The 26,368-nt window shown below is 42.2% G+C and overlaps 1 protein-coding gene across 1 annotated transcript in view; it reads right to left on the reverse strand.

The window, feature by feature from the left end:
* Positions 1-26,368, reverse strand: part of adam19a (ADAM metallopeptidase domain 19a) — a 195,901-nt gene that overhangs the window by 26,631 nt on the left and 142,902 nt on the right. The window contains exons 7-16 of the mRNA XM_053416049.1: positions 22,441-22,506; positions 21,746-21,817; positions 21,205-21,371; positions 19,259-19,343; positions 16,208-16,350; positions 15,690-15,867; positions 10,943-11,032; positions 9,267-9,462; positions 6,731-6,839; positions 165-369 (exon numbers count right to left, since the gene is read on the reverse strand). Coding sequence (XP_053272024.1) covers positions 165-369; positions 6,731-6,839; positions 9,267-9,462; positions 10,943-11,032; positions 15,690-15,867; positions 16,208-16,350; positions 19,259-19,343; positions 21,205-21,371; positions 21,746-21,817; positions 22,441-22,506 — 1,311 coding nt within the window. The remainder of the gene's footprint in view (positions 1-164; positions 370-6,730; positions 6,840-9,266; positions 9,463-10,942; positions 11,033-15,689; positions 15,868-16,207; positions 16,351-19,258; positions 19,344-21,204; positions 21,372-21,745; positions 21,818-22,440; positions 22,507-26,368) is intronic.

A 26,368-nucleotide genomic window follows, 5' to 3' on the forward strand; every position in this document is an offset into this window, starting at 1 on the left:
AAACTCCTTATTGACTCCTCGTTCCCTTAGAAAACTTGATTTAAAGTTCCAATTGAGTGTTGGATAATAAGAATAAAATTAGTTTGCAACTTCATCATCTTCATCACTTCATTGACCGACCTTTTGGCCCCCGCCCCCCGTAACCCAACCCATTGTGAACAAACCTTGCCCTCTCCACACTTGGTGCCGGTCATGACAAGGCCGGGGTCAGGCAGGTCGCCTTGGCCATCCTGGGTGCTGTAGACGTAGGTCCCTCGGCACTTCACCTCGATGCCATCTGTCCTGATGGTGGTGTCGATGGAAACAGCGTTGGTACCTTTGGGCTTCTTGGCAGCACTGTGGCACTGAATCTTGCCGCACTTGGCATCGCTGGACGGAGATAAAAACACACAAAGAAATACTTTACTCTTGGATGGCGAGCCAGTCGAGCATCTCTGCTCTGCTTCAGTCATATCTGTCATCATAGCGACATCTTTATCAATATGTATCAACAGGTCAGAGCCCACCGGAGCTGAGCTTTGTCTCTGGCTGTTTTGAATTGTGCTTCATAAATAAACCTCACTTGACTTTTTTGCAGACACTGACTTTGCCATTGATAATGACCATCATTAATAACAATCATGGATCGCTGATGAGAGGTTGGAGAGGTGAAGAGTTGAAACCAGAAAGCAGAGAGCCCACCAGAAATCCGCTACTCTGACTAGTTGACATTATAAAATAACACAGTGGGTTTCTGCTGCAGTATAGTACCACATGTAGCCTTCTGTAATAACAAGTGATATTAGTTATTTCGTTTTTAGCATTTAGGCAGAAGGGATTTTATATTTGTGAAAGTGTCTTTAAGATTACTATGATTTGTTTCCCTGCAGAGCATCAGTGCTCCATTAGCTGCTCTTGCCATCGGATTATTCTATTTGCTTGTTTGATTTTTTGGGGGAAACTTCCTTTGTCTAGTCCGCCCTGGCAAGTGAGCCGGGAGCAAGTCAATACCCTTTTTAGAGTTTGTTGAACAGATGTTGGTATTGACTTTGGGGCGGATTAGTAATCTTTTCTTTTCTCTAGTTCTGTTTGTTTGTTATTCTGTTGTTTGCTTCCCCCACTAACCAATTACCTTGGTCTTGTAAATCCCAGCCAGACAGTCAGGCTGGGATTTAAGATGTGATATGTTTGTTCATTGTTTGCAGTGAAAGAATCACGCTTGCAACATTAAATGTATTTATTCAATTAGTGTGCAAAGCGTATTGATTGCTGTGAACCAGGTGTGATAGTGTCATTCCTCATGCTCGTGACTTGCAGTGAGTGTAACATTTAAATTGTTAAAAAAACTACATCGAACATGATTAAATGTTGTTGGTCAGACAATGATCTGTATTTATATAGCGTTTATATATAGAATTCATGGCCACTCATAGCTCTTTATAGTACAGTTTGAACGGTCACACACACACACACATTCTGAAAGTGTATCTATGTGGAGCACATGGGGGAAACTGAGTTCCATCTGCCAACCTTCTGATATATGACGACCCGCACTAACTGACACAGTAACACATCAGTCTGTTGTAGTGTAATCAACAAACATGTAAATCCTTCCAGATGAACCAGTATGTGTTACCAGTATGGTACCTGTTACATGGACATACAGTGTCAGTCTACACAATCAGATGTGTGATGGTTTGTGTGATGGAGATCCGGTATATAGCCTGGATTAGTGTCTCAGTCCCAGAGTCCTGTAATTGATGCTGCTGCTCTAAGAACAGCTGAGAGGTGATCTTTTTGTCATGAGCCCTGTGCCACCACTTCAGGCTCAGCCAGAAAAGATAATTTGTCTTGTTTTATTTTGATCAATATGGTGGATCCACCGAAGAATGTAAAGTAGAGGAAAACTTCTCCCTGATTACTAATTAAAACGTAAATGTACAACAAATATACCATCCTGCTCTTCGGGGTAATTATCCAGTCAGTCACATCTTGCAGTTATAGGTCAGGAGCTTATTCACTTTAAACATCACAGTGATGAAAAATATGATCTCAGTGGTTTGGACTATGGTGTGTGATTGTTGGCTGGTTTGAGTGTTGCTGAACCTGCTGATCTCCTGAGATCGCAACAGACCTTTTATTAAGAATGGAGCTAAAAATAAAAAAGAACATCCAGTGAGCTGCAGCTCTGTGGACGTAAACATCTTGCTGATGAGGGAGGTCAGAGGGGAATGGTCACACTGGTTGGAGCTGATATAATGGCCACGGTGACTCAGGGATATTTGGGTTGGCCCTCACCCTGAGGTAATCTGCAGCGATAACAAGACAGATAAATCTGGTGTGTGTGAATAAGTCAGCAGGGACACCGACTCCAGCATTTCTGGGTCTTCAGTAAGAATATCAATGATTATTTTTGAGTGGATGTGAATTGACGGTTGACTTTATTCTAACATGAGGGAAATGATGATGAGGAGAAAGGCTTTAAATATGTCGGAACCCCAGAGCACCATTAAAAAACAAACAGATAAAATGTGTGGGCTGTAAATGGAATTCACGGCTCTTAAGGCAAATGTATACTTCTGCATTTAAAGGCATCACCAGGTAACTAACACAACACAATGTGACAGATAGCAACAACAGCTGTCTCTCAGTGGTCAGATGAGCAATCAATATATATACATTTTCTTTCTGGCTTCAACTTTAAATCGGACTACTTTTTTTTATGTCAGGCCCTGTCCTTTCTATCTCAGTCGCTGCATTAACCGCAGCAGCAACGTGTTACCGCGCAGCCCCTTTTCTTTATATTCTAGCGATGCCACTGCTGTTGCAAATAACATTATGAGTGACTCACAGGCACCTTCATGTCAGCGTCAGAAAGGTTGTGCTTCTTGCTTGATGCCATGACTCAGTCAGGGTCATTGTAGACGTCAACATCCATTGGGGGATTTGCATTGACCATATATGATTGAATGCAAGCGTGAGGAGAGCAGGATATGAGGCATACCCATGTGCGCATGTTTCCAGGGGGACTGATTTATGAAGCCAACGTTTGTGTTTGGAGGCGGAGAGACACCATTAACAAGTACGTCATCAAGGGGAATCACACACATACACTGTACGGCCACACGCAGAGCAGGCTCCAGGCAGGGACCTAGCATAGACCAACCAGCTGCCATTGTCTACCGACATTTCATACGATAAAGTACACATCTGTATGTGAGGCGGGAATGTATTTGTGACCTTTTTTGGGGGGGGGGGGGGGTCAGGAGATATAACAGCAGTTCGATCTCCGTCTCCACAAATCCACTGCAAAGTGAGCTCAGGCGTGATACTGAACCCCAAATTGCCCTTGACGGCCGGGCCAGCAGTGCATGGTCGATGTATAATAAGAGAAAGTGCTGCACATAGATGCACTGCAGGAATGTGTGTGTGAATGGGTGAATGACAAAACTGTACTGTGAAGTGGTCGTCAAGACTAGAAAAAGAGAAATATAAATACAGACTGCTTAGAAGATAAGATAAGATAGATAAGATGAGATAGCCTTGGACATCTACAGGTAACATTTACACACGGTGCAATAAAAAACAATGCTATAACATACAGATATTTCAACCTTGGAGGTGAAAGGGGCTTTAATGGACGGGGGGGGGGGGGGGGAGACGACGACGACGACGACAAAGGAGTGTATGAAACAGTGGTGCTTGTACCATCTGTCTGAGGTCTGAGGGGAGGAGCTGCTTTTCATAATGGAGGACGTGAGTTGGGTCTGAGAGGTTTGTTTTGGACATGATTGATTATGGTCTGTTGAAAAATTGAAGCCTGAAGATTAGGATGTTAATGGACTCTAATCATTTTCATGGCTGTGTGTTTAAGTCGGTTGATCTGAGCCTTGGATTGTACTATCAAGTGGCCAAACCATGCATTGTAGCACAGCACGCTCTCTACTGCTGCATGATAGATGAGAAGCTGCACTTCCACACCCACACCAGAGGTTGGGCCTCCTCAGGAAGAGAAGCCTGGAGCAAACTCCCCTCACATGGACTATCCACACCTTGTTACAAGAAAATACATGAGGACAGACGTATGAATTGTTTAAACAAATCTGATTTTCTATATTTCTACATTTGTCCATTCCTAGAATGCAGGTGTGAGGCTTTGGGGGGCAAGAGTCATGTACGTAATTTTTTGTCAGCATTTTCTTGATTAATATGCAGATTCAAACTGGTAAATTAAAACACACACAAACACACACACACACACACACACACATACACACACATACAATCAGTGTGTCCTGAGGAAAACAAGTGGATCAGAGAATGATGGGCGGATAGCAGCTGTGTGTCGACTGTTCATGTCTTAATAACAGACAAATAGTCATTAACATATCCTCTTATCAGCACTGTGACTCAATTTGGCCAGAAAACACTCTAATGACTCCTGTGGGACTTCATAATAGATTAGGGCAGCAGTGGATCATACAAGGCAGCCGTCAGCCACCTTAATCTATGAGCTAATTTACATAAATAAATCGCTAATTTGGCTCCATTAATTTACTCTGGCAGAGTTCCATGGTAACAGTCTCTGAGCGACCTGTGCTGACGATATATGTCGGGCCTGGCTCTGCAACGTGAGGGAGATCGTGTGATGAAACAAAACGTGTGCTTTCAAACAGCAGTAAGATTTGAAAATAACCAAATGTTCATATGATGACTACATGGCTATAGAAGTGAAGTGTATCTGTGTCTTCATTATCATTTCATCAAAGCTGCATCTTATTATTTTGTGTAGAAGAATAAAACAGTTTATACTTGTGTACACTGGATAATCCTTTTGTATCTAAGTAGAATGTTCACTCTCCATTTTAGCTCATGTTTGGTCTCCACCAACAGTGCAGAGGAAATATCTGGTTCTTCAGCAGCAAAATGTTTCACCAGCTGCTCTCTGACTGTGTGTGTCTGCTGTTTGTAGATGAGCAGGTAGTGGACAGAGCAGGTAGTGGACAGTGGCTTCACCTGAGCTCTTTCACAGGAAACCGCTGTTACTGGGGAACAAAAGGCTGATGTGAACATTGAAACTGATGCAGAAAGTAGACATGAGGGCTGTTAAACCAAAACAACGAGCTGATAGAGACTGAAAAGCTCTGCAGAACTAAAGGGTGTTGGGCTCTTTGTCCACTGGTCAAAAACCCCATCAATTCCCACTAACATAAGACTTACTGCAATGGGAATGAGAAATACACTCATTGATCACTCCCGAGTCTGTAGTAAAGACACTTTTTTATTGACTCTGGTACCGATCAGCAACAATGGAAACATGACACCCAGGTGAACGCACTAATTTCTTCTTCCTCTTCTATATCTCCTTTTTAAACTCTTGAGAAAAACCTTTAACAGCATTTTTTACTTTTTATTGTGCAAAATGCAACAGTGGCATGACAGTGAGGTGAGAGAGAGCTTCTCAGTTTCCGGCACATTTGTGATGTCTAAGATGATTCACCGGGGGCACAGCACAGAGGCAATCTCCTCTACTGGCTATACAACGGAGTCAGTCACCTTATTTTAGGTTTAAAAAACGTGCCTGCTAATTTTGGTGTAAAAGAGGCACTGATGAAAAATCTCTGTGGGTTAAATAAACGGCACCTTGCGCCTTTTTTGAAAAGGAAGGAGCGGCTCTACAGAGTCACAGAGCATCACGTGATCACAGCAGATCACGTGATCACGTGCATCACAGCAGTGGACGACATCTATCAGATGTCAAACATCAGCCGTGACCCAGTTCACCAATCACCTGTTCAAACTCCTCACATCTGACAAGAGAAACAGGACAACAGACACAAAGACTTTTATCTGTGATGCTGTTCCGGCTCAGTGTCCTGTGCATGTTAATGTATGTTCCCGTCTTCTTTCTCCAGGGTCCACCTGCCCCCTCCCAGTAATTCACATGTAGAAGGGTTAGGGTGGTAGAAGTTTGAAGCAAGGATTGGAGACTGAAAGCAGCTGGAGAAGCCGACTGGCCAGGGAGCCATGTGGCAGCGTGGGTGTGTTCAGGATTTAGAGGGTGATTCCCTTTGTTTGGAACATGGAGACTTATGATTTAACTCTGGGCTTACTTTGCACTAACTGTGTTATCTGTTATGAGTACTGGTCTCTCCGTTTGGTAGAGGTTTACTTTCAGTGTCTGCTTCGCCCCATTTTAGTTTGGTTATGTTTAACACACATTGTTTTTTCATAACTTCAGTTCTGTGTTTTCCTTTGGATCTGGATCCATGTCATTTGTCTTACTCTGTTCATTGCCCTGTACACCTTGCATGGTAAAAATGCTGAAGGTTAAATGTTAAAAGAAAGAAACAACAAAGTAAATATTAGACGATACTAACTCCCAGTAAACACTAATGGATATTTTGCAAAACATACTTCTTCCTCCGTGTGAGAGCCTCTGGTCTACATGCAAACAGAAACATCACAGTTTACTTCTCACATGCAAGCTGTTGCTTTGTGTAATGAGGATGCGTTAGAAAAAACAACTACACATTGATTTCTCTACATCTGCTTAGAACTGATACATCTAATTACTAGTTTGCAACTAAATTTAGCATCACTGCACCAATAACCGACATGAGCAGACGCCTGCCTCACCCAATATTACTTGTGTGTTTTATTGTGGACAGAGATTTTTTTTTAAATAAAATTCAGTTTCAGGTTTTTATATTTCGGCCATATTTCTCCTGTGTGTAAATGTGTCTCTTACGTTTTTGCACACTTCATGTAGTTGCCATGCTCATCTTTCCCACAGTTTCCGAAAGCGTTTCCTGCAGCGTTGACGTCTTCGAAGCAGGCGTCATGGGCGGGCCGAGCTCCTGAAAAGACAGTGCATTGCATCAGGACTCGGGCTCCTTTAATGCTGCTGCTAACAGTGTTAGCAATGACCTTCACAACTGATGGTTACGCCCTGACTTACAAAGCTCATGGTAACAGACACGGACACCGCTAATATAGGTCTGAGGGACCTGCTTGTGCACTGCAGAGATTAGGTTCTCACCATGCTCACTGTGCCACCCCTCTGCGCAGAGAAGACATTTTCAGGAACAGACAGATATTTCGGGAATTATGCTTGTTTGGTGGCTGAGCCGGAATCAAATTAAAAGATCAATATTCATCTCATCCATCACCTGGAGAAAGAAAAGGCAGCTCGGCTTTGCTCACAGATTAAGCATACTGTTGGATAATGTGTTTACATGTACAACCACTCAGTTTGTAAGCAACACTTAAACTAATGCAGTCTAAAACAGTCACAATGAAGGTGAAGCAAATATTGCAAAAATATCTCTGTATAACACAAACTAAATCCTGACCACATAAATGTATCATCACCTGTATAAGTGATTGTCTAGGTGTGAGGGAGTTGTTCCTGATAAACTACTAACCGAGACACGAGTAGCTATTTCTTAACTAATTAATAATAATAATTTATTGTGTAATAAATCTGCTGCTACTCTCCTCAGCCAATACTTTCCACAAAACGTCTAATTGTTATTTGACATCCCATTTATTTGCTGATGCATTGGCATATGGTAGCTCTAGCAACTTAAGTATACTGGCGGTTCAGGGAAATGTTTACCGACCTCAGGGGACACAGATAAGTGACAGAGATTGCTGTGGTATCGTCTAAGGCTCTGTTCAGACCTGATGTGAACATCTGTCCCGGTCACATCACCTGAGACAGATGGTAACGACAGGGCCACAGTTGAAAAGAGTGATGGAGTATCAGGGCGACACAGAGGGGAAGAGGAATCTAACATGTCAAGAGCAAAGAATAATTAATTTGGAATATTTTGAGAAGAAAATCATGCATTTGAATGATTTGAATGATTTTATCTTTCTATCTTAGTAAGCAGGATGATGGAAAAACTCCTGGGCGGTTTATTACAGAGCTTGAACCGAGGATGCAGTATGGGTCAGGGAAGAACATATATTATTTTTATGCAGATCTGAATAAATGTGTAAATGCAGGAATTTAGTTTCATGTTCTTTGCAGCATTTCCCACAGAATCTATCCAATCTATAAACGGCTGTGTAGCAGGAGTGCACAGACGTCCTTATCAGGTCCAACAGATTCCAGATGACAGGTGTACAGACTGAAGAATGACAGACACTTTCTTGCATTAGAGAGAAAACTGCCTTGCATGCCACTCAACTCAACGACGGGTCTGAATGTCTGCAAGTGAGCACACAGCAATTAGTACTGCAAATAGCGCTGTAAAGATATCAGCAAGGGAGCAAATAATAAGATAGAGATCTATTCTGCAATTATGGGAAGAGTAAAAAAACGTTTGGTGTATTATGACAATGTGGCAGGACATGTTAGAATATCGCGGGCCACTACTGTCTAGACAATAATGGGAAACACTGCTTTGACGTGGCCTTAGGGCATTAGTCTTGGTGAGTGATGCACGCTCTGTGCACTCTTCTAGTTTAATGTATTCCTAGGTAACTTCACATAATTTTTTATTATTCAAACAATCTTTCTTTCTTCACCTCCACCTAACTCACCAGCTCCTTGATTTTAGTGTCAGACAAGTTGTGCTTCTTCTTCTTCTTCTTCTTCTACTCATTGCTCCATGTAATGATTCATCATAAAAACCCATTGATCCTCAGAGTCATTTCAGATTCATGAGGTGTTTTGCATTGAACATTTAATTTGATTTATAAAGGGAATACTGCCTTTAGCTGTACGTGCACATGGTTTCATAAATCAGATTTTCTTTAACGTATGCAATTTTCTGCTTTGGTGTATTTACTCCAAGGTGTAAGATGCACTGGAGATGGAACTCTGATTGGTTTATTTGTCTATGATATAATAGACAAACAGAATGTACTTTCTCTATGTGCTGGAGACGCAGATGATGTGTGTCATATCGTGTTGCTTTTATCTCCAGTGCTTCAGTACAAAGACTGTCATCAGCTGAGAGAGAAAAGGAACAAAGAATGTCAAACTTTGATGAGTTTTTTTTTAACTGCGTGAGCTATTAATTATAGTAATCATCTCGGAAAAACACTGAAGTATAAATACACTGGCAGTGACACTGTTGTTTAAAGCACTTTGAATTGCTAATATTGGCCACTGGTGCAACGTACCCTAAAACAAAACCTCCACTCGTAAATACCTGATTTTTAAATGTTTACAAAGGCTCAACACTGATTTGAGGGCATGATTATCACAATTATATTCAGTGTGGGTCTTTAAGTATGCGGTCTGCATTGGGCCAGCATTGACTCTTCATTACCATAGCCCCAAAGCTGCAGGCACTGCTGTTCGTGGGTGAGGCACATGCCGTTGTAGCAGTAGGCGACGCCGTACTGACAGGAGGAGCCGTCCAGCAGGTAGACGTTGGCGGGACAGTAGGGAGAGGCCCCCGTGCAGTACTCTGGCAGGTCACACGCCCCCGCTGGCCCCCGGCACATGGTACCCGCCTGCTTCAACTGGCACAGTGAGGGAACAAGAGGGGAGGAAGGGGAATGGGGGGGAAGGGGGGAGTGGGGGAGGAAGATGCGAGGTGAAAAATCGGCTCGTAGAAAATATTGTTTTAAGACCTTTAGTTTTTCAACTGAAGCGGTTTGAATGGGGAATATTCCCAAATAATTGTGGAGCTAATAGCTAATAAATGAGCACACACTAATAGTATATTTATGTCTAAGACCTGCCAACCTATTCTATACCAGTGCAGAGAGAGTGGGATGAAAGGGGGCTCAATAACAGCCCACTGGCTAATACTGCCCCGGTACGTGTTTTTGGACAATGGAACAGCAAAAGACAGTCAGACAAATACAACACAAAACACACACAGACTTTAACACTAAGAAGGAATAGAAATATAAGGACAGAAGCAAAAGCATTATTTGTATTTAAAAAGACAAAATTCTATGCTCCACATTTGAGGAACAAGCTCCCATGGAAGCTGCAGGTCCTCTGCAACTCTGAGTTCTTTCAGATCATCTTTTATTTTAATTGAATTTACTATTAATCTGTACTTTACTCTTTTTTTATTTTCTCATGTTGCTATTAATATTTGTCACAATGCTTTTTACAACTTATGTAAACCACTCTGAATTTCCTAGTTGTTGAAATGTGCTGAACAAATAAACTTTCCTGGCCCTTGCCTACGTTTAATTTGCAGGTGACAAACTCATGTTGCTTTCTTCAAACCTGCAGAACTTTTTTCTGAAATTCTAGTGTATTTAATTGCTCCAACCCACACCACTTTACATCTTAGGTAATGTCTGTTTTGGCTGCTTGTCAACAGGATGAAAAGGGACTTTTGCTCTTGTGAGACTGACATGGTGTTTTTGATATGTCTCAAATCCAGGGACATAACTCCACCTTTCCATCACACAGTCACTGACGTTTTGTTTTCATTAAGGTATCTGAGAATTTTGAAAAGGGTTAAAGCAGCAGCAGAACTGAAGAAAGCCATCCAAGACGTGAATATGCTAAAATGTGTATTTATGTATAATGAAATATCAAACGAAACGTAAGGGGGAAAAAATGGGTTGAAAGATTGACAATACCGCAATGACAATAACAGTAACAAACAGTGGAGTGGAGCTGCAGCTCTCCTTGTGCACACAGAAGTTAATATCATCCCCAGTATTTGCCTCGGCTGTCAGGCTCTGGCTCAGTCAAATGCACACGGCTGCGTGCTACAATGGGTTGTCAGGATTTGCATTTCAACAGGGAGATGAGACGAGATGAAGAGTGTCGGTGTGATGTGAAGACGACGAGCCCCGCTGCGATGGGAGCTGACACGCTGCGGGTACAGTATGTCAACACACTGACACGATGACTGACAGTGAACTAATGATACTGAGATACTACTGTATACCAGTTCAGCTCCCTCCTACGCCACACTGCCTGCACGTCTGGGTGTGTGTGTGTGTGTGTGTGTGTGTGTGTGTTTCTTACTTTGCAGCCCTCGCAGCACACTCCGTGGGCACACTGAGCCTCTGCCTTCAAGGTGCAATTATTGGCATTGCAGCAGTCGTTGGTGCATTCCTGTAACACACAAAGCCATCATATCAGTTGGGTGAAGCTTTTAAACGTACACACCCACGCACCCGATCCCAGTCAAATGGCGCATCTGCTGACAGAACTTGTGACTATTTATGTAAAGAATGCTAATGAATCACTTACTAATGCTATATATATATATATATATATATATCATTTATAAGTCATTCATGAGCCTTTGTTACCAGTTATTTACATTTTATTCTACCTATTGAGTAGTTATCTATTTATGTCAAGTTATTTAGTGGAGATAAAAAAAAGGCCCAACTAGCTAGACTAACTAGCCACATGTCACCGTTAGCTGCGGATAACATATTACTGAAGTAACAGCAGAATCTGAATTATTTGATTGGCCAAGTACATTTTCACATACAGGAAATTGACATGATGTGGTTGGTCCATCGGACATAAAAAAAAACAGAAGATATTTGTTTGTCCAGTGGGCTGTTTTTTATGCACTCATGATCACTATCATGTTAAATACAAATCAGGAGTCAAGTTGAGAAAAGTTATTTTCTAATAATCTCTGAACAAGGTCTTTGGAAGTAATTAACAAAAGGTAATAAGATGATCAAGCCAGCATTTTAAATATTAGTACCTAACGTCCTTGATAACTGATTGTAATTACTAAGTTAATATTACAAAACACAAGTAAGCCATTGCTGACGTATAGTAAATATTATGTCAGCATCAAATTAAATTCATTTCAAAGGAAGCTAATTAACATGTGGTTCACAAGGTATCAAGACTTTCACTCTTTGTAGTGAGTGAATCAGTACGATTTATTGAGTCATCTCAAATAAACAGAAATATAAATGTTGATAAATCAGTCTTCAAATCAGAGGGGTGGTTCTACTGCTGGTGAGTTAACACAAAATAAACCTGATTAACAACATTTTGCTGTTTGGTGACGGCTTGAAAATCTGATAAATAATAATAATGTCCTGTCACAGGCCATTTCTGAATGTGCACAGCTCTGCCATGGTCTGTGCCTCGGACTCTGTCTGCTGTTAGTAATGCTGATATAGTACCATATATCAGCATTACTAACTGACTGGAATATTTTAAAGTATAACTGGCTGCTTCCGTGCTCGACAGTGGTTGCTGTTTATCTGTGCACCTGATGTATAATAATTGTGGATGAGTCTGCTGTCAGATCAGCTGGAGTTCACCTCCTTACAGCACAGGCAATTGAGCAGCCTCTCTCCCAGAGACTCCTAAGTTAGACACAGTGGAACTGGAACCCTGCACGTCGTTCATAAAGGGTTTCCCAACTTTCCAAGTGTCCTGTGGTAAATGTTAGTGGGTTACTTTGGGCCCTATCTGAAATCTGATCGGCTCCTCAAATGGCCCAGGACCGTCAGTAGTCTTGAGAAAAACGGTTCACTTACTAACAATACTAACAATAAATATTATTTTGTACCTGCCATTAAAATCTAGGGACTCCATCCAATCTCTCCTGGTCTGTCTTGAAGATATCAGAAACTGGATGGCCAACAACTTCCTCCAGTTAAATGGTGACAAGACAGAAGTCATCATTTTTGGCCCCCCCAAGGCAAGATGCACTACTCTAAATAATTTAGGTTACCTCACTCCATTTGTCACACCCTACGCCAGAAACCTGGGTGTCATCCTCGACTCTGAACTCTGTTTTGACAAACAGATTAGTAATGTGGTCAAAACTAGTTTCTACCAACTTAGAGTGATTTCCCGCCTCAAAACCTTCCTATCTCATAAAGACCTGGAGATAGTAATCCATGCCTTTATTACATCACGGCTGGACTATTGCAATTCCCTCTACCTCGGCCTCCCCCAATCCTCACTCAGACGTCTACAGCTGGTTCAAAATGCAGCTGCACGTCTTTTAACTGGCACCAAGAGGCGTGAGCACATCACCCCCATTCTGGCCTCCTTGCAGTGGCTCCCCATTCTTTTTAGGATACAGTTTAAAGTTTTATTATTTGTTTTTAAGGCACTCAATGGGCTGGCCCCAGCCTACATCACTGACCTTGTACAGCCCCAGTCAGTCCAAAGGTCCCTCAGATCCTCTAGCAAAGGTTTTCTGCACGTGCCACGCTCACGGCTCAAGCAGAAAGGTGACAGGGCCTTTGCTGTCGCCGCTCCACGTCTGTGGGACCAGCTCCCTCAGAACATTAGATCCGCCCCCTCCATTTCTGCCTTCAAATCTAGGCTAAAAACCCACTTTTACTCCCTGGCCATCCTTTCCCCCTAACTGTTCGCCTCCTGTTATTGAATGTTATTGAATGTTATTGCACTTTGTATTGGTTTTTAGTACTTATGGTCAATTTGTATTGTTATATTGTATTATTTGCCTTTTATTGTCATTGTACAGCACTTTGGTCAGTTATGCTGTATTTAAATGTGCTCTATAAATAAATTTTACTTACTTACTTACTTTGTAGTGTCTAGACGTTTTTGAAGTACACAATGTGCTTGTGGAACAATTTTCAAAATATATTCAATCATGTGGTCCTGTCATCCGCTGGCCACCTGACCAGGGTATATCCCCAATTTCTCAGCTGTGATTGGCTCCAGCTCTCCCCCCAACCGATAAGCTGTTTGAAAAATGGATGGATGAATTTTTCAAACATTCATTTTTCAATTCATTCATTGATCTGAGGTTTCGCTCTCATCTATAGAACTAACAGTAAACAAGAATTTAAATGTACACCTCGTTGAATCAACAATTGTACATGGATGTTGGACAAATAATTGGCCACCTCTGTGTAAATTGTGACCTTTTTCTGGTGCATAAAAATACCACATCCGCCACTGTTTTACAAGTCTCCTTAACTTATTGAAAACACAACACACGCGCACAAACGCACGCTTCTGCCTTTGCCATGGCACTATACTTTGAGCCAGTTTTACAGTCAAAACAAATGTGGGAGTAGAATAAAGCAGGGAGGAAAAAAAGCCAATTATACTGGCAGGGAAGAAGGGAGAGGGGATTATGGTTGAACAAAACAACAACAACAAAGAACACCGACTTGTTTGTAGTGTGAGGTTCATTTGAACATCTAGACGGAGCCAGTTTGCTTGAATTCTAAAACTGAACTGTCTCTCCGACTCTCCCTTATACATTTTAAATGAAAAAAACACTGCAAAATAATGGCGTTTGTAGAGAGTTCCTTTTTAAACGCCAACTCAAAAGGAAAAGAAGACTGCATTTAGATTGTCATGTGGAACTCCACACGCATGTTTGTACTGTGTGGCATCTCTGAGGTGAGGCCATTAGTCCACTTCCTGTAGCTGGTCTCATTAGCAATGCTAAAAACAGGTGGCTTGTCAGCCGCCTGAACCTGACTGTCAGCTCGGCTCCGAGTGGGAGTCATAACAAACAGCCCCGTCAGCGGCGCTGCTGCTGTCAGCCACCAATTTGCTTCCTCCGTTTTCAATTTGCTCTGCTTGAAACAAAGAAGGTTTACTTAACCTCCGGGTTTGCCGAGCGCAAACACTTCATTTGCGATTTGAGGAAACTTTCCCGCTTTCTTTCAGATGTGCTGCACAAAGAAGCGTCACAGAGAGAAGTGAAGAAGAGACTGCAGTGATGCTGCCACACGCACAGCAGGCGCTGACGCAGAGGATCACAGTCAGCGACATCAATACTAAATGGATAGAATATCAATTTGAATGCACTGTGGTTGTGATGTTACTCTTGTTATTCAAATATTTGATCATGTCTCCAGGTAATTCTACTGCTACTATTGTCTACCTAATACATACAAAACCACTTGTATGTGACAAATAATAAATAAAGCTTCTAAAAAGGTAATTTTGAAAACTCTATTCAATACGGCTCTAACACATATTTTTTTAGTCCAGAATTAGTTAAATAAGTTTTCAAATTGCATTAATCAATTTTAACAGCATTTTCAACTTCACCTTCGAAAAAATAATGTAAAGATAAATATACATTCCAACAATTTATTTCAGGTGAAATCTTTTGCAAGGATCCACAAGAGTGTCTACACTGCCTAACTCATTATTATTTTCCGACTGTGCTTTGGTATTCAATATATTAATTTAAAGGTGGAAAGATGATTACACATATACCAGAAAATAATGCAGTTATTAGGCCAACAATTTATATTCATACTTAAACCATTTGTTCACCAAAACCTCTCATCGCCCCCCGTATCAGGCGACCTGCGCTACAGACAGAGATGCTGTCCAGAAGAAGTGCAGAGAGTGTCGAGAAATATTTGAAGCACGTGGCTCCGCAACTCCAGAAACTGTTACCTGTTACCTTAACATTTCTGTTTGTGAATGCATTAAATCAAAACTTTTGAAATCTCCTGTACAGGTGAGTTTTAGAGATGTTGCTTGGCATCTTTTTAAACTGCTTTAAAATATTTTTCCAGTGGTTATACTCGGCTGCATTAAGCACAACTCATCTCCTGCTTTGTATTAAATTGAGAGTGATCATGATAGTCTTAAAAAAGGTCCACTGGACAAACAAATAATATCTTCTTTTGGACATGTGGACAGTTTGTCTAGCTAGTTGTCCCTTATGAAATTAGAATTTTTATTTTACTTTATGTATGTACTGTGTGCATGTGCTTTTAAAATGCATGTATCACAGCAGGCTTTTGCCGTGTGAAGTGACAAATCAACTCACGTCAGGTTCTCCACAGTCACATTCCTCTCCATCCTCCACAAAGCCATTGCCGCACTTCTTGCCCCCGACCAGGTCCTTCATGTTGGGCATGTTGAAGAGACACATGCCCCCTCCCTTCTGGAAGTAGCTGTCCAGGTCCCGTTTGCTGCAGCGACTGAAGACTCGGGGGAATGGATGCCTGGACACACACAGACTTTTACTCAACTTTCATTCTACAGTTGTGTGTTTTCTCTCATCCTGTTGTTCTATCATCCTGTTGGAGCTAATGTTTGACAAAATGAGTGTTGCTGATTTAAAGTATTTGATTCATACAGTAATACAGTCTTGTGTTTTTATATCTGAGAGAAATCAAGAGTCTCAAGTGACAGACAATGTCTTAAGGCAGGAACGTTAATATGTAATTAGTTTTTCTTTTTGGCTGATGAAAATGCTATTCATACAGTATGTTCAGCTGTAAGCATCAACATCTCAGCAAGGGCAGGTTTGTGCTGAAGCCTGTGACGGTGCCCGCGGCTCACCCGGTGGCAGCAGCCATGACGCAGCCGCCCTGCTCAGCCGAAGCCTCAACGCAGCAGCCCTCATGGTCGTGGCTCATACCGAAGTTGTGTCCGATCTCGTGGGCCATTGTGGCAGCAGCACCAATGGACAGCTCTGAGTGGTCCTGTGGGGGTGAGATACAAGGAGGGCTTAGGAGACTCAACAGTATTAGATGACTGAGAGGTGAGGATGTATGAATGGATACAATCTGGGACTATTCCATTTGCAGTACTATGCTCCAGGGCTGGATTTACCCTCTAGCCAGGCCCCAGGGCGAGGCCAAGCTGTGGGACCCTATTGACCCATTCAGTGTTCATGTGTATGTATTATATAGTGAGTGGTAACTTCATCAAGCACAAATGTATGAATATTTACCATGTACGCATAATATAAAGCCAGATAATAACAGTCTTAAACCTAGAATTGATTCAGGGCATATTATTTTAATCTATGTAATGTTGAATCAATAAAATTACCATATCATACCAACAGATACCACCTTTGTTGTTTCTTTATATTTTTATTTTTTGCTTCATTAATGGCCCTTTTATGAAATACAATCCACACAAATGCACAAGACTCATGGTGGATGCACAGTGTTGTGCGCCATTTTGGGTCATACATTTGCGAAGTGTGCTATTGCATAAGCATTTGTGGAAGCTCACACAAACAACACCTGAAACCTGTTGACAGGTGTTGATTGTGTTTCCTTCAGTTCTCCTGAAGGAGGCAAAGTGCTGATGGGATTTAAACAAAGCTTAAGGAAGGTTGACCTCACGTCATAGTAGCTGCACCACAGAGACATAGGGGCACTTTGAGTTTTACGTTAAATGGCGGTTTTAACATGCTGATGGATGTTTTGTAAAAGGGATGATGTTTACCAATCCGAGTTTAGTGTGTATGCACGCTAACACTAAACACAAGGTGTAGCTGAAGGTGTTGGGAACATTCCCAGTATTTATAGTATCAGATTAGAGTATTAAATTATTGGACAATAGGTAGCAGAATCACCTGATAAAGGCGGCAGAGCTTTAGTTCTTTGGTCATTAAAATTTGTCCTAAAGGGAAAGCGCGAGAAGAAAAATCCGAGCCACCAGAGTCATTAGAATTCTTCCTCTGGGGAGCATGAAAGATTTCACAGCTATCCATCTATGTTATTTTTTATGCCTTAAAATGAAGCCTAAGAACCGACAGTAGCTAACAGCGACTTGACATAATAGGAACTTTCACATTGCAGAATAACAATATTTGGTTAGACGGTGACTCCACAGTAGAACACGCAGTCCCAAAAACGATGGGTGCAAGGAGTTGAAGGAGAGGATCAGCACTTATGTTTGTTAAGGTTATCTGAGGTTAAACTGAATAGTGTGGGAAAAAAACAAACTGCTAGAATGTCCTAGTAAGGATAAGAAACTCAGACTTAGCAGATGCATGATCACACACACCCACATACACACACACACACACACACACACACACACACACACACACACACAAACACACATACACACACACAAACAGTAGTGACAGCATTGTAGACATATGTATTTAGCTCCTCTTCGATCCACAGAATGATGTCTCCCTCTGAATAATGCATACCGTGTAAAATGGGTATGTGTTACAGTGCATCTATGGGCCACGGCACAGAGGGCACGTGTGTGTTTGTGTGTGTGTGTATGTGTTTGTTCTGTGGCGAGCGGTGACTTCACAGCTCGGTCAGCCACAGGGCATTTGGATTCCACAGGCCACCTCTGCCAACGGGAGAGCGGACAGCCTATTAGAAGCAAATCAAGCATGGAAAAGCTATCAATCTCTGTGGCCGCATCCATCCAGGCCACCGCGGCACATGTGTACGAAGCCATACAGCTACACAAGCTGAATAATGCTACACGGTGGACATTTTAAAGCTGCGGGGAAACCAGGCGAGATATGAATGTTGCCAGAACAACTATGGTGCATTTCCTCCCTTGAGTGAGTTAAATTGTCCAGATGAAAACAAAAGCATTCAAATATGAGATGGAAGAAACTTGCCTGCAAACAAGTTCCCCTATAAAGAGAGTAAAACAAACAACAATGTAGGAAAGATGGAGTACAAAGTATTTCATATTTAAAAAATCGTTTTAGTCGTGCATTAGATTACACTAGATAGGACTGTGATATAAGCTGTAGGTAAGACGGGGTAAATGGACAAACTGAGATCTAACTGATAAATATCTATCAGCTTTATTAACTTTGTTTACAGAAGTTTTGAAACTTGTTGAAACAAAACAACCCCCCACATATCTGATTAGTTATGGGGTTGTAGAGTTGTTGGATATTTTGGTAATTTAGAACCTAGGACCATATGGTGAGTATCACTTGTATGTGGTGAAGGTATTCCTCACTAGCTTGATTTTAAGTTGCCAACCACCAGCAGATACTAGAGTGGTGTTCATTAGTGGTGAACCTTGTTTTTTTTGGCCTTTTAATCACAAGTCACACTCTTCTAAGGTGAACCGACCACAGGCTGACTTGTGTGTGTGTGTCCCTATTATCCTGCCCAGTTGGGGACTTTCATCCTGATCCAGAACCATTGCTTGTAGCGTTCTGCAGTGGGTGACGTCTCTTTTATATTCCAGTGCAGGGCTTCTCCGTGAATTCCTAGCCCTTTTAGCCAACTACTTTGCTCTGGTCTTAGGGTTGTAACCTTTGTAGGCATTTCCCAGTTTCAGTCTTGCTTCAACTGACCACTCCTGGTCAGCAGTTTGAAAGGCTCTTAAGAGTCAAATCTTAGTGATGAGTGTTCATCACCATTGAGTACGACTCCAGGTCGCCATGACACAAACTCAAATTCACACCCACGGGCAACTTAGAGTCACCAATTAACCAAACCCTCAGGCACAACATCCAGAGAAAAACAACTTTGGGGGAGGTTCTTGGGAATGTGGCAATTAAAGCTGGATTTAAGCCGGGGAAAAAGTTTTTGAGGAAAGAAAAGCTGAGAGGAGAAATGACAGAGTCAAGGAAGAAAAGAGAAATATATTCCTACATACCACGTTGATGCCTCCAGAGTTTTCCAGGCTGCACATCCCCTCCAGCGGTGCCATGCCGATAGTTGTCCCCTTGAAAATCACACCACTATCAAATGCCAGCACACACGCACGTACAAAGAGAGAGAGAGAGAGAGAGAGAGAGAGAGAGAGAGAGAAACATCATTAACCATAATCTCCTCCCTGTTCACTTACAGCTTCACAGTGGATGCACATTGATTGCAGATGCAACTTCGGAGCATGGTGACAGACATGATAAGCCTTTCAGATGTGGGAGAGGGGGGGGCTTGCGAGGTACCTCAATCCACCATGTACTCTCCTGGCAGTTGTCACTTAGCATCCCAAAACAAAATCAAGCCCCGTTCGATGAATCAAAACAAACAGGCCCTGTGGTAACAGCACAACTAATTATAGAGCAAGAGGGGCCAACAATTTACTGCTTATGGATAAATCTGTGTATGTGTGTGTGTGTGTATTCGTGCTGTGAAGCTGCTGTCGCGGGCATGCAGAGTTGTTCAGCCCAATTACTGCCAACTGAAGCGATAACTTTGCTTAATAAAATTCCAGTTTAACTAATCATTTGTCAATTTACACGTGGAATATGAACGGATCGGACCAAAAGCTGGGAGTGTGCACGTCATTCAAGCCACACAGAGGCTCATCGGGGGATAGGAGGTGTAGGTAGGAGGTGCAATCATGATTATGAACAGATGTATTAACATCAGGAGGGGGGAGAACCATCAGCTTCTCTCTCAAAAATAAAAGCAGCTCATTTTACTGATTACTACCCTGCCTGTGGTGCAATAAAATATTTTTCACAGTGAAAGGCATCTTCTTCATTCACTTCCATTCATAAAATTCACCCTGTACAGGCTTCGGCTGTGCTCTGGGAAATGGAACGTGGTGGCTTATGGAGTGTCACTATTGGACGGGTGTGAACTGGGAGGGAATCATTTAAGAGGATTCACAACAGTTTCCCATGAACCGTGTGTTTAATGTTGCAGGTTCCACTATGACACACAGGTGAATCTTTTCTGGAGCGCTGTGCTATTAGGATAGAATGATTTCCTGCTTGTCGCTTTTCAGTCTTTACTTAGGTAAGTTACTAGGCTGGTAAGTTGTAACACTGTTTTATCTTATTTATTCCACGTCCCGATAGTGTCTGTGGCCTTTAATTGGGACCTGATGACACGCCTGCCTGCGTGCACCCATCCTGTGCTCTCAGTGCCGGCAGATGGGGGGTGGGTTGTAAAGGATGCATTTTTATCCATGGTTTAGTCTTCAAGCCTGGATAACTTTTCCAGGATTAACAACCCACGACAATATGGTCTCATTTGAATAGTTTTGCTAATTGTTCCTTCAGGTAATATATCAAACAGGTTGTAAACAAAACTTACGCTCTAAACAGTTGTATGATGTAATGAGGGATTGTCAGCAAGGTTTGTTTACTTTCTAAATGGTGGTTTAGTTTCTTCACGGTTTGACAATACATGGGATTTACTTATAGCTGCTGAAACGCAAAGCTGCAGTATTGGTTTTCTTGACACACTGGGAAATATGAGATATGAGAACACGTCTTGCTCCCTCGACAGCACCTGCTGCCCTGGAAACAGGAAACATGTCTGCTGATGAGGTACAGTGTTATCTTGTTCTTCCTGTCGGACGTGACAAAGAGGGGAGCGAAGCCATGGCAACACATGAATCCAGTGTTTTACTACTTATAAGTTCAAGTTTACTTTGTCAGAGGGCAACTGTGATAGTTGCTTTTTCAAAAGGGGCACAATCTCCCTTCAATCACAGTCTCCAGCCCACTAACATGTAGGCCTGTGCAGCTGTAAATGAAATTGCTGTTGCCAGTCTCTAAAACAACATATTTGCATATGAAGCAACAACATTGTCTGCAACAGAGCGGTTTAAACTGTGTATGTATTTGTGTGGCTATCGCTCACGTGAGCAGCTGCGCGTTGTCGTGTTTCTTGCGCGACTTCAGCTTCTGTCTCCACTGCAGGAAGGACCAGAGGGTGGCGTTCGGCTCCTCTGTGACGATACACTGGTCCCTGTCCGTCCAAACCTCCAGACCGATCAGAGGCACGCGGATGTTCAGAGCCCTGTAGAACTGGACACACACAAAGCAAATACAGTATCTACCCTGCACATACACACTGGTTGGTCCTCAATCATTTCACAAGCTCCCATCACACAGTCTGGTCACATAAGGCAATTTCTCTCTCAATCTCCCCTAAGGCACTGTTGAAGAACAGTATTGATTAAATCCTTTAGAGGCTTAATGCGACGGTAGACGTTTGTTTGCACTTTTCATTCGCTAATCATTTATTCTGAACAGCAAAGACAACAAACTTCGGAGGAGATCGGTAATAGATGACATCAAGATATGTGATGACTGTACAACAATATCTATTAGTTTGCTGAATGGAGCTGTTTGTTCTCTGGAGAATTGCAGTCGGCAGCAGGAGAAGCCATCAGCCTTACCTTATCCACGTAATTGGCAATTTCCATTATCCTTGCCCTGGTCTTTTCGTAGTCCTTATTTTGCCGCTTAAACTGCAGGACAGGGGAGATGGAGGAGTATTAGAGGCATGACTGAGGTCTGCGGTCAGGCAAATAGATAAATTGTAAGTGAAAATCCTTTCTGAAGTTCACTTGCAGAGACTAATGACCTGTGAAAACACCAAGCACCCCAACCAGCCCTGTGTCACCACTTTAAAGCCTGGTCCATCATCATAATTACGCCAATTACACAAGGTAAAGAGAAGAACCTCCATATTGGTCACCTTGTGCTCTAACTATGACATTACGCTGTAAACCGTCTTTTATAAAGGTTTAGCATCTCCTCACTGCAGCTTAGTGTCTATTCAGAAGCCCCTCCACCTTTTGGTTCCATCTGAATCTGCTCTCTCATTAAGCAGGCAAATCCTTCTGGCTCGTCTCCACATGCTTTCGCCTCGCTGTGACTGTAATGTCAGCGTGGAGCTCTGAGTACAAAAGGAGCTCCATTAGCTGGAATGAGATAATTGAGTAAGATGTGGACCCTGTTTCCATGCCAATGTGTCACTTGATGGTCATTGGACACATGGCACTTAAATGTGGTCCTGCTGATGTACCCTGCAGAGGAATATGCTGCCGTTGAGGTGGGTGGAGTAGGTGGAATGTTAGCATGAGCTTACCAGTGTGTGGTCGGCCACGATGTACAGCTCCATGTACTTAGTGGTGCCCCAGGCATTCCTTTTAACCTGGCACATGAAAAGAGAAGGACAAAGAACAATGGGAACGTGGTCAATACAGCATCTGTTGTTCATGGCTCCACAAAACTATGCTATGAACAACTTTATACTACAATATATACCAGGGAGCTCTTATGTCGGCCACAATGGGCTGTCCTTCAGAAAAAATAGAGATATATTGGTTAATTGGCTCTGCATGCTGAATAAGCCATTTCCAGTTCATGTTTGCAGTGGATTAACAGATCCACACACAACTATATCTGAATGACAGTACTAAGGAGCTTTAAATGAGGATTCTGAGTATTTGAATCCTTTTTTTCTATTCATTTTTTATAAATGTATGATTCATGATGGACTGAATGTAAGTGGCAAGTCACACTTAAGGAACCTTTTGAAATGAGTCACAAGTTAAACATAATGTGTGTAATCTATTTCTTTCAAGTTGTCTCATTTTTTGTTTCTTAACTGAACACATCTATTAAAGACTCCCAGTGCTGGTGATAAAGAACGGGAACTCTTCGATTTAATAACTGGGTGATTGTACTTTAGCAGCAACAACCTTAGCCAATATCTTTTATTATCGTAGCTTCCATTGCAGAGCTGCTTCTGCTCAGTCTGGTGTGATCGGCTCTGAGCTCATTCCACTGCTTCTCTCGTGGGTTAAGTTCTGGACTCTGGCTGGATCACTTCAGAAGGTGGATTTTCTCTGTTTGAACTCATTCTATAGTTGCTTTACTTTGAAGTTCAGGGTCATTGTCCTGCTGTTTCATCAACTTCTGCTGATCTCCAGCAGGTGGACAGCCTCCCTGACATGATCCTGGAAGATGAAGCTTCCTCCACTGAACTGCAGCTGCGTGTTCTTCCCAAACAATTCAGTCTCAGTTTCATTAGTCACATTCCCCAGCAGTGTTTAGTGTAGAGAGTTATGCTGCTCTTCAACAAATTTCCGACACAGGCATGTGTTACTGGAGAGTAGCAGCTTCCTCTGTTGTGTCACTTTGCTCCATGCACCATGATGTGTGTTCCCTTGACTCATAAACAGAGAAGTTCACCAGCTCCTTTAATCCTTTAGCGATTACTCTGAGCTTCCTGTGTTGTGAGCGTAGACCGTCGGTAAATAGTGGACGTAGCTCAAAAAGATGAAGCCTCTGCGGAAGTGCTTAAAATTGTAAAACCATAGAGATCCGGCAGGGGTTGCGCTCCAAATAAATCTCTGGCGCCAAACGCCAACTTCTCCTATGAAATACTCAGTCCTTACGGTCCCATTTGCTGAATTCACTACTTCTTACAATTTGTGGTCCAAGTGAAAAATATAATTATTTAGATATTAGAGCTCAAAGTGTGGTAGTTTTAGGGGGAGTGACACACCGACTCAGGGATGATTGACAGGCGGCAGTTCTGACGGGTCATGTGACATCGGAGTCATCTTAGCTGGACCAACACAAAGTTAAAGCGTCTCCTTTTACAGACTGTTTGTTTGACTGTGAACGTTACTGCACACCCAATGAAGTGATCACAGACAAGATTCTCAGCAGATTATTCTCGTCAACAGCAAACACAATATGTCTGAGTGCCTTCTATAAATGAAAGTAGCCCGGACTCACACCTCCAGTGGGCTTTCATTGACAGGACTCCAGGTTTGAGAAATCCTGAGTCATGTTAGCTTTAGGATAGGCGGTGGACTAGTGGCAGAAACTTGGGCTATGGGCAGAAAAGGTCTCTGGTTCGATTGATCTGTCCAAAAATCCAAGAGGATTCTCCCTACCCTGTCTAGTGCCCCTGAGCAAGGCACCTTACTCCCCCAACATCTGCTCCCTGTGCGCCGTACAAGGCTGCTCACTGCTCTGTGTGTCCTTCACCAGATGGGTTAAAAGCAGAGGTTAAATTTTCCTACCTGCATGAGTGTGCCTGTGCATGTCTGTGCATTTGGTTGGGACAAATAAATGCATCTTAATCTTAATCTTTAGTTAATGTCATTAACCCAGAGGTTCATATTCATTTTCCATCCAAATTTTTCTCCATGAGCAATGTGTCACAGTAATTACTTTGAGAGACATAAGTATAGGAACTATAAGTATAAAATATGGTAGTATAATGGTTAATGGCTGTTAACCTTCCATGGTGTCCAGCTACAGCACGGATGATATGCTGCGTAGTCGAGTGTAGCAGTTGAATCTAATGCCATCATTTGTAATTCCATGGATGCTGACTTTGAAATAAGTCAACTATTCTTTTACATCTTTTCTTTAGTTTGTAATTATTGACACATTACATAATAGGATTTTATATGTGCCATCCTTAAATTAGTTTTGCTAAAAAGCATGGTCATCAGTTAAGTAGTGTATATCGTTACACAAATTATTTGTTAAGCCTAAATGGAGGAGCCTGCACTCCAACAACTCACCAGGACACTTGAGTGATATGATGTACCCTGGCTGCTGAGCGTTCTCTTCTCTGACTGGCTGGAGGCTGCTGTTAGTTTGTATACAGTGACATAGACCTCTGATGGAGGTGTCAGTCCTGAATGAATGCCCCATCAATGAACTGTGAGTGAGGACAGAAGGACTCAGGCTCAGCTTAGGAGCTCGGCACTCGTTTTGTTTGTGTAACCAATAGAAAAAAAAGCAGATTAATGCTGCTCAGTGAAAACCACGCAGATTTAACTTCAAACACGTTGCATATTTGCATAGAGCTGAACCAATATGAAGGAAAGAGAGAAGTTCTGAAGCAATTATAACTTCTTGTAAATGCCATAAAACACATAACTAACACATACATAATTCATTCTGTTTTTATTGATCTATTTCAACTATAGATATTTGAAAGGGAAAAGAACAGAATAAAAACTTGGAATTTCAAAGCTTACTGGAGCCAGTATGAGCCTGTAAAACAAATACCCTCCCCCCAAAGACCTTTTATGTCAACAGAATTTGTAAAGGTTAAGAACAAAAACAGATTAAAAAAGTTTATAAGCTTGTTTATTAGTTTTAAAATCCTAATATGTACGAATATCTTTGCAGTCGTTCATGCTGCTGTGTTAACAAAGCTGTATGACTCCTTGTATCCTTCCATCATTCATTCTTCACCTCCCTAATACATGATTACCACCATTAAGGAAAGGCTCAGCTGTAATTAAATCTATTGATTAACATGTGAGGGGACCGCTACCGTGGCTAGGTCTGGACTTAACACCAATACTTCAGATTGGTGGGGAATCTGTAGAGTTGTGAAGGCAGCCTGTGGAGCTAGGCAGTCACACACACACACACACTCACACACACACACACACACACACACACACACACACACACACACACACACACACACACACACACACACACACACACACACACACACACACACACACACACACAGTACATTGTGTCTGTGAGAATGGTGTGTACTGAATGTACACAAACACACACACAGTAATGCATTCAATCATCACATTATTCATTTGGGAAGCAAATAGTGGCAAACGCCTTAGGACCGTCTGGGGTCTACTGTGGCTGGCATTTCTGCATAACAGCCCAGGATTAATGGGTGCCTGCGGTGGGAATTGGGAGAGCCAAGGGGCCAAGTGCAGGAGGGAGGGAGATAAAGAAACAGAGAAAGAGAACAATCACCCTCTTGGACAACTAATAAGGGGTTTAGCATATAAGGAGCAGAGAAACAGTTTAAAGTGATTGAGAATGGAAATGGGGAAAGTGAATAAATACGAGACTGAAAGACTGACTGTTTGTCCCAGCAGCGGAGACAAATGAAGGCAGAGGCAACGATTCAGCATCATCTATAACTGCACACGAGGCAGCTTGACTTGTGTTTAGTTTGGTTTGGGCCTCATATCCAAACCAAACCAACCTGGAAAGCC

The sequence above is a fragment of the Pleuronectes platessa genome, chromosome 23 (assembly GCF_947347685.1).
Source record: "Pleuronectes platessa chromosome 23, fPlePla1.1, whole genome shotgun sequence".
Taxonomy (NCBI): Eukaryota; Metazoa; Chordata; class Actinopteri; order Pleuronectiformes; family Pleuronectidae; genus Pleuronectes; species Pleuronectes platessa.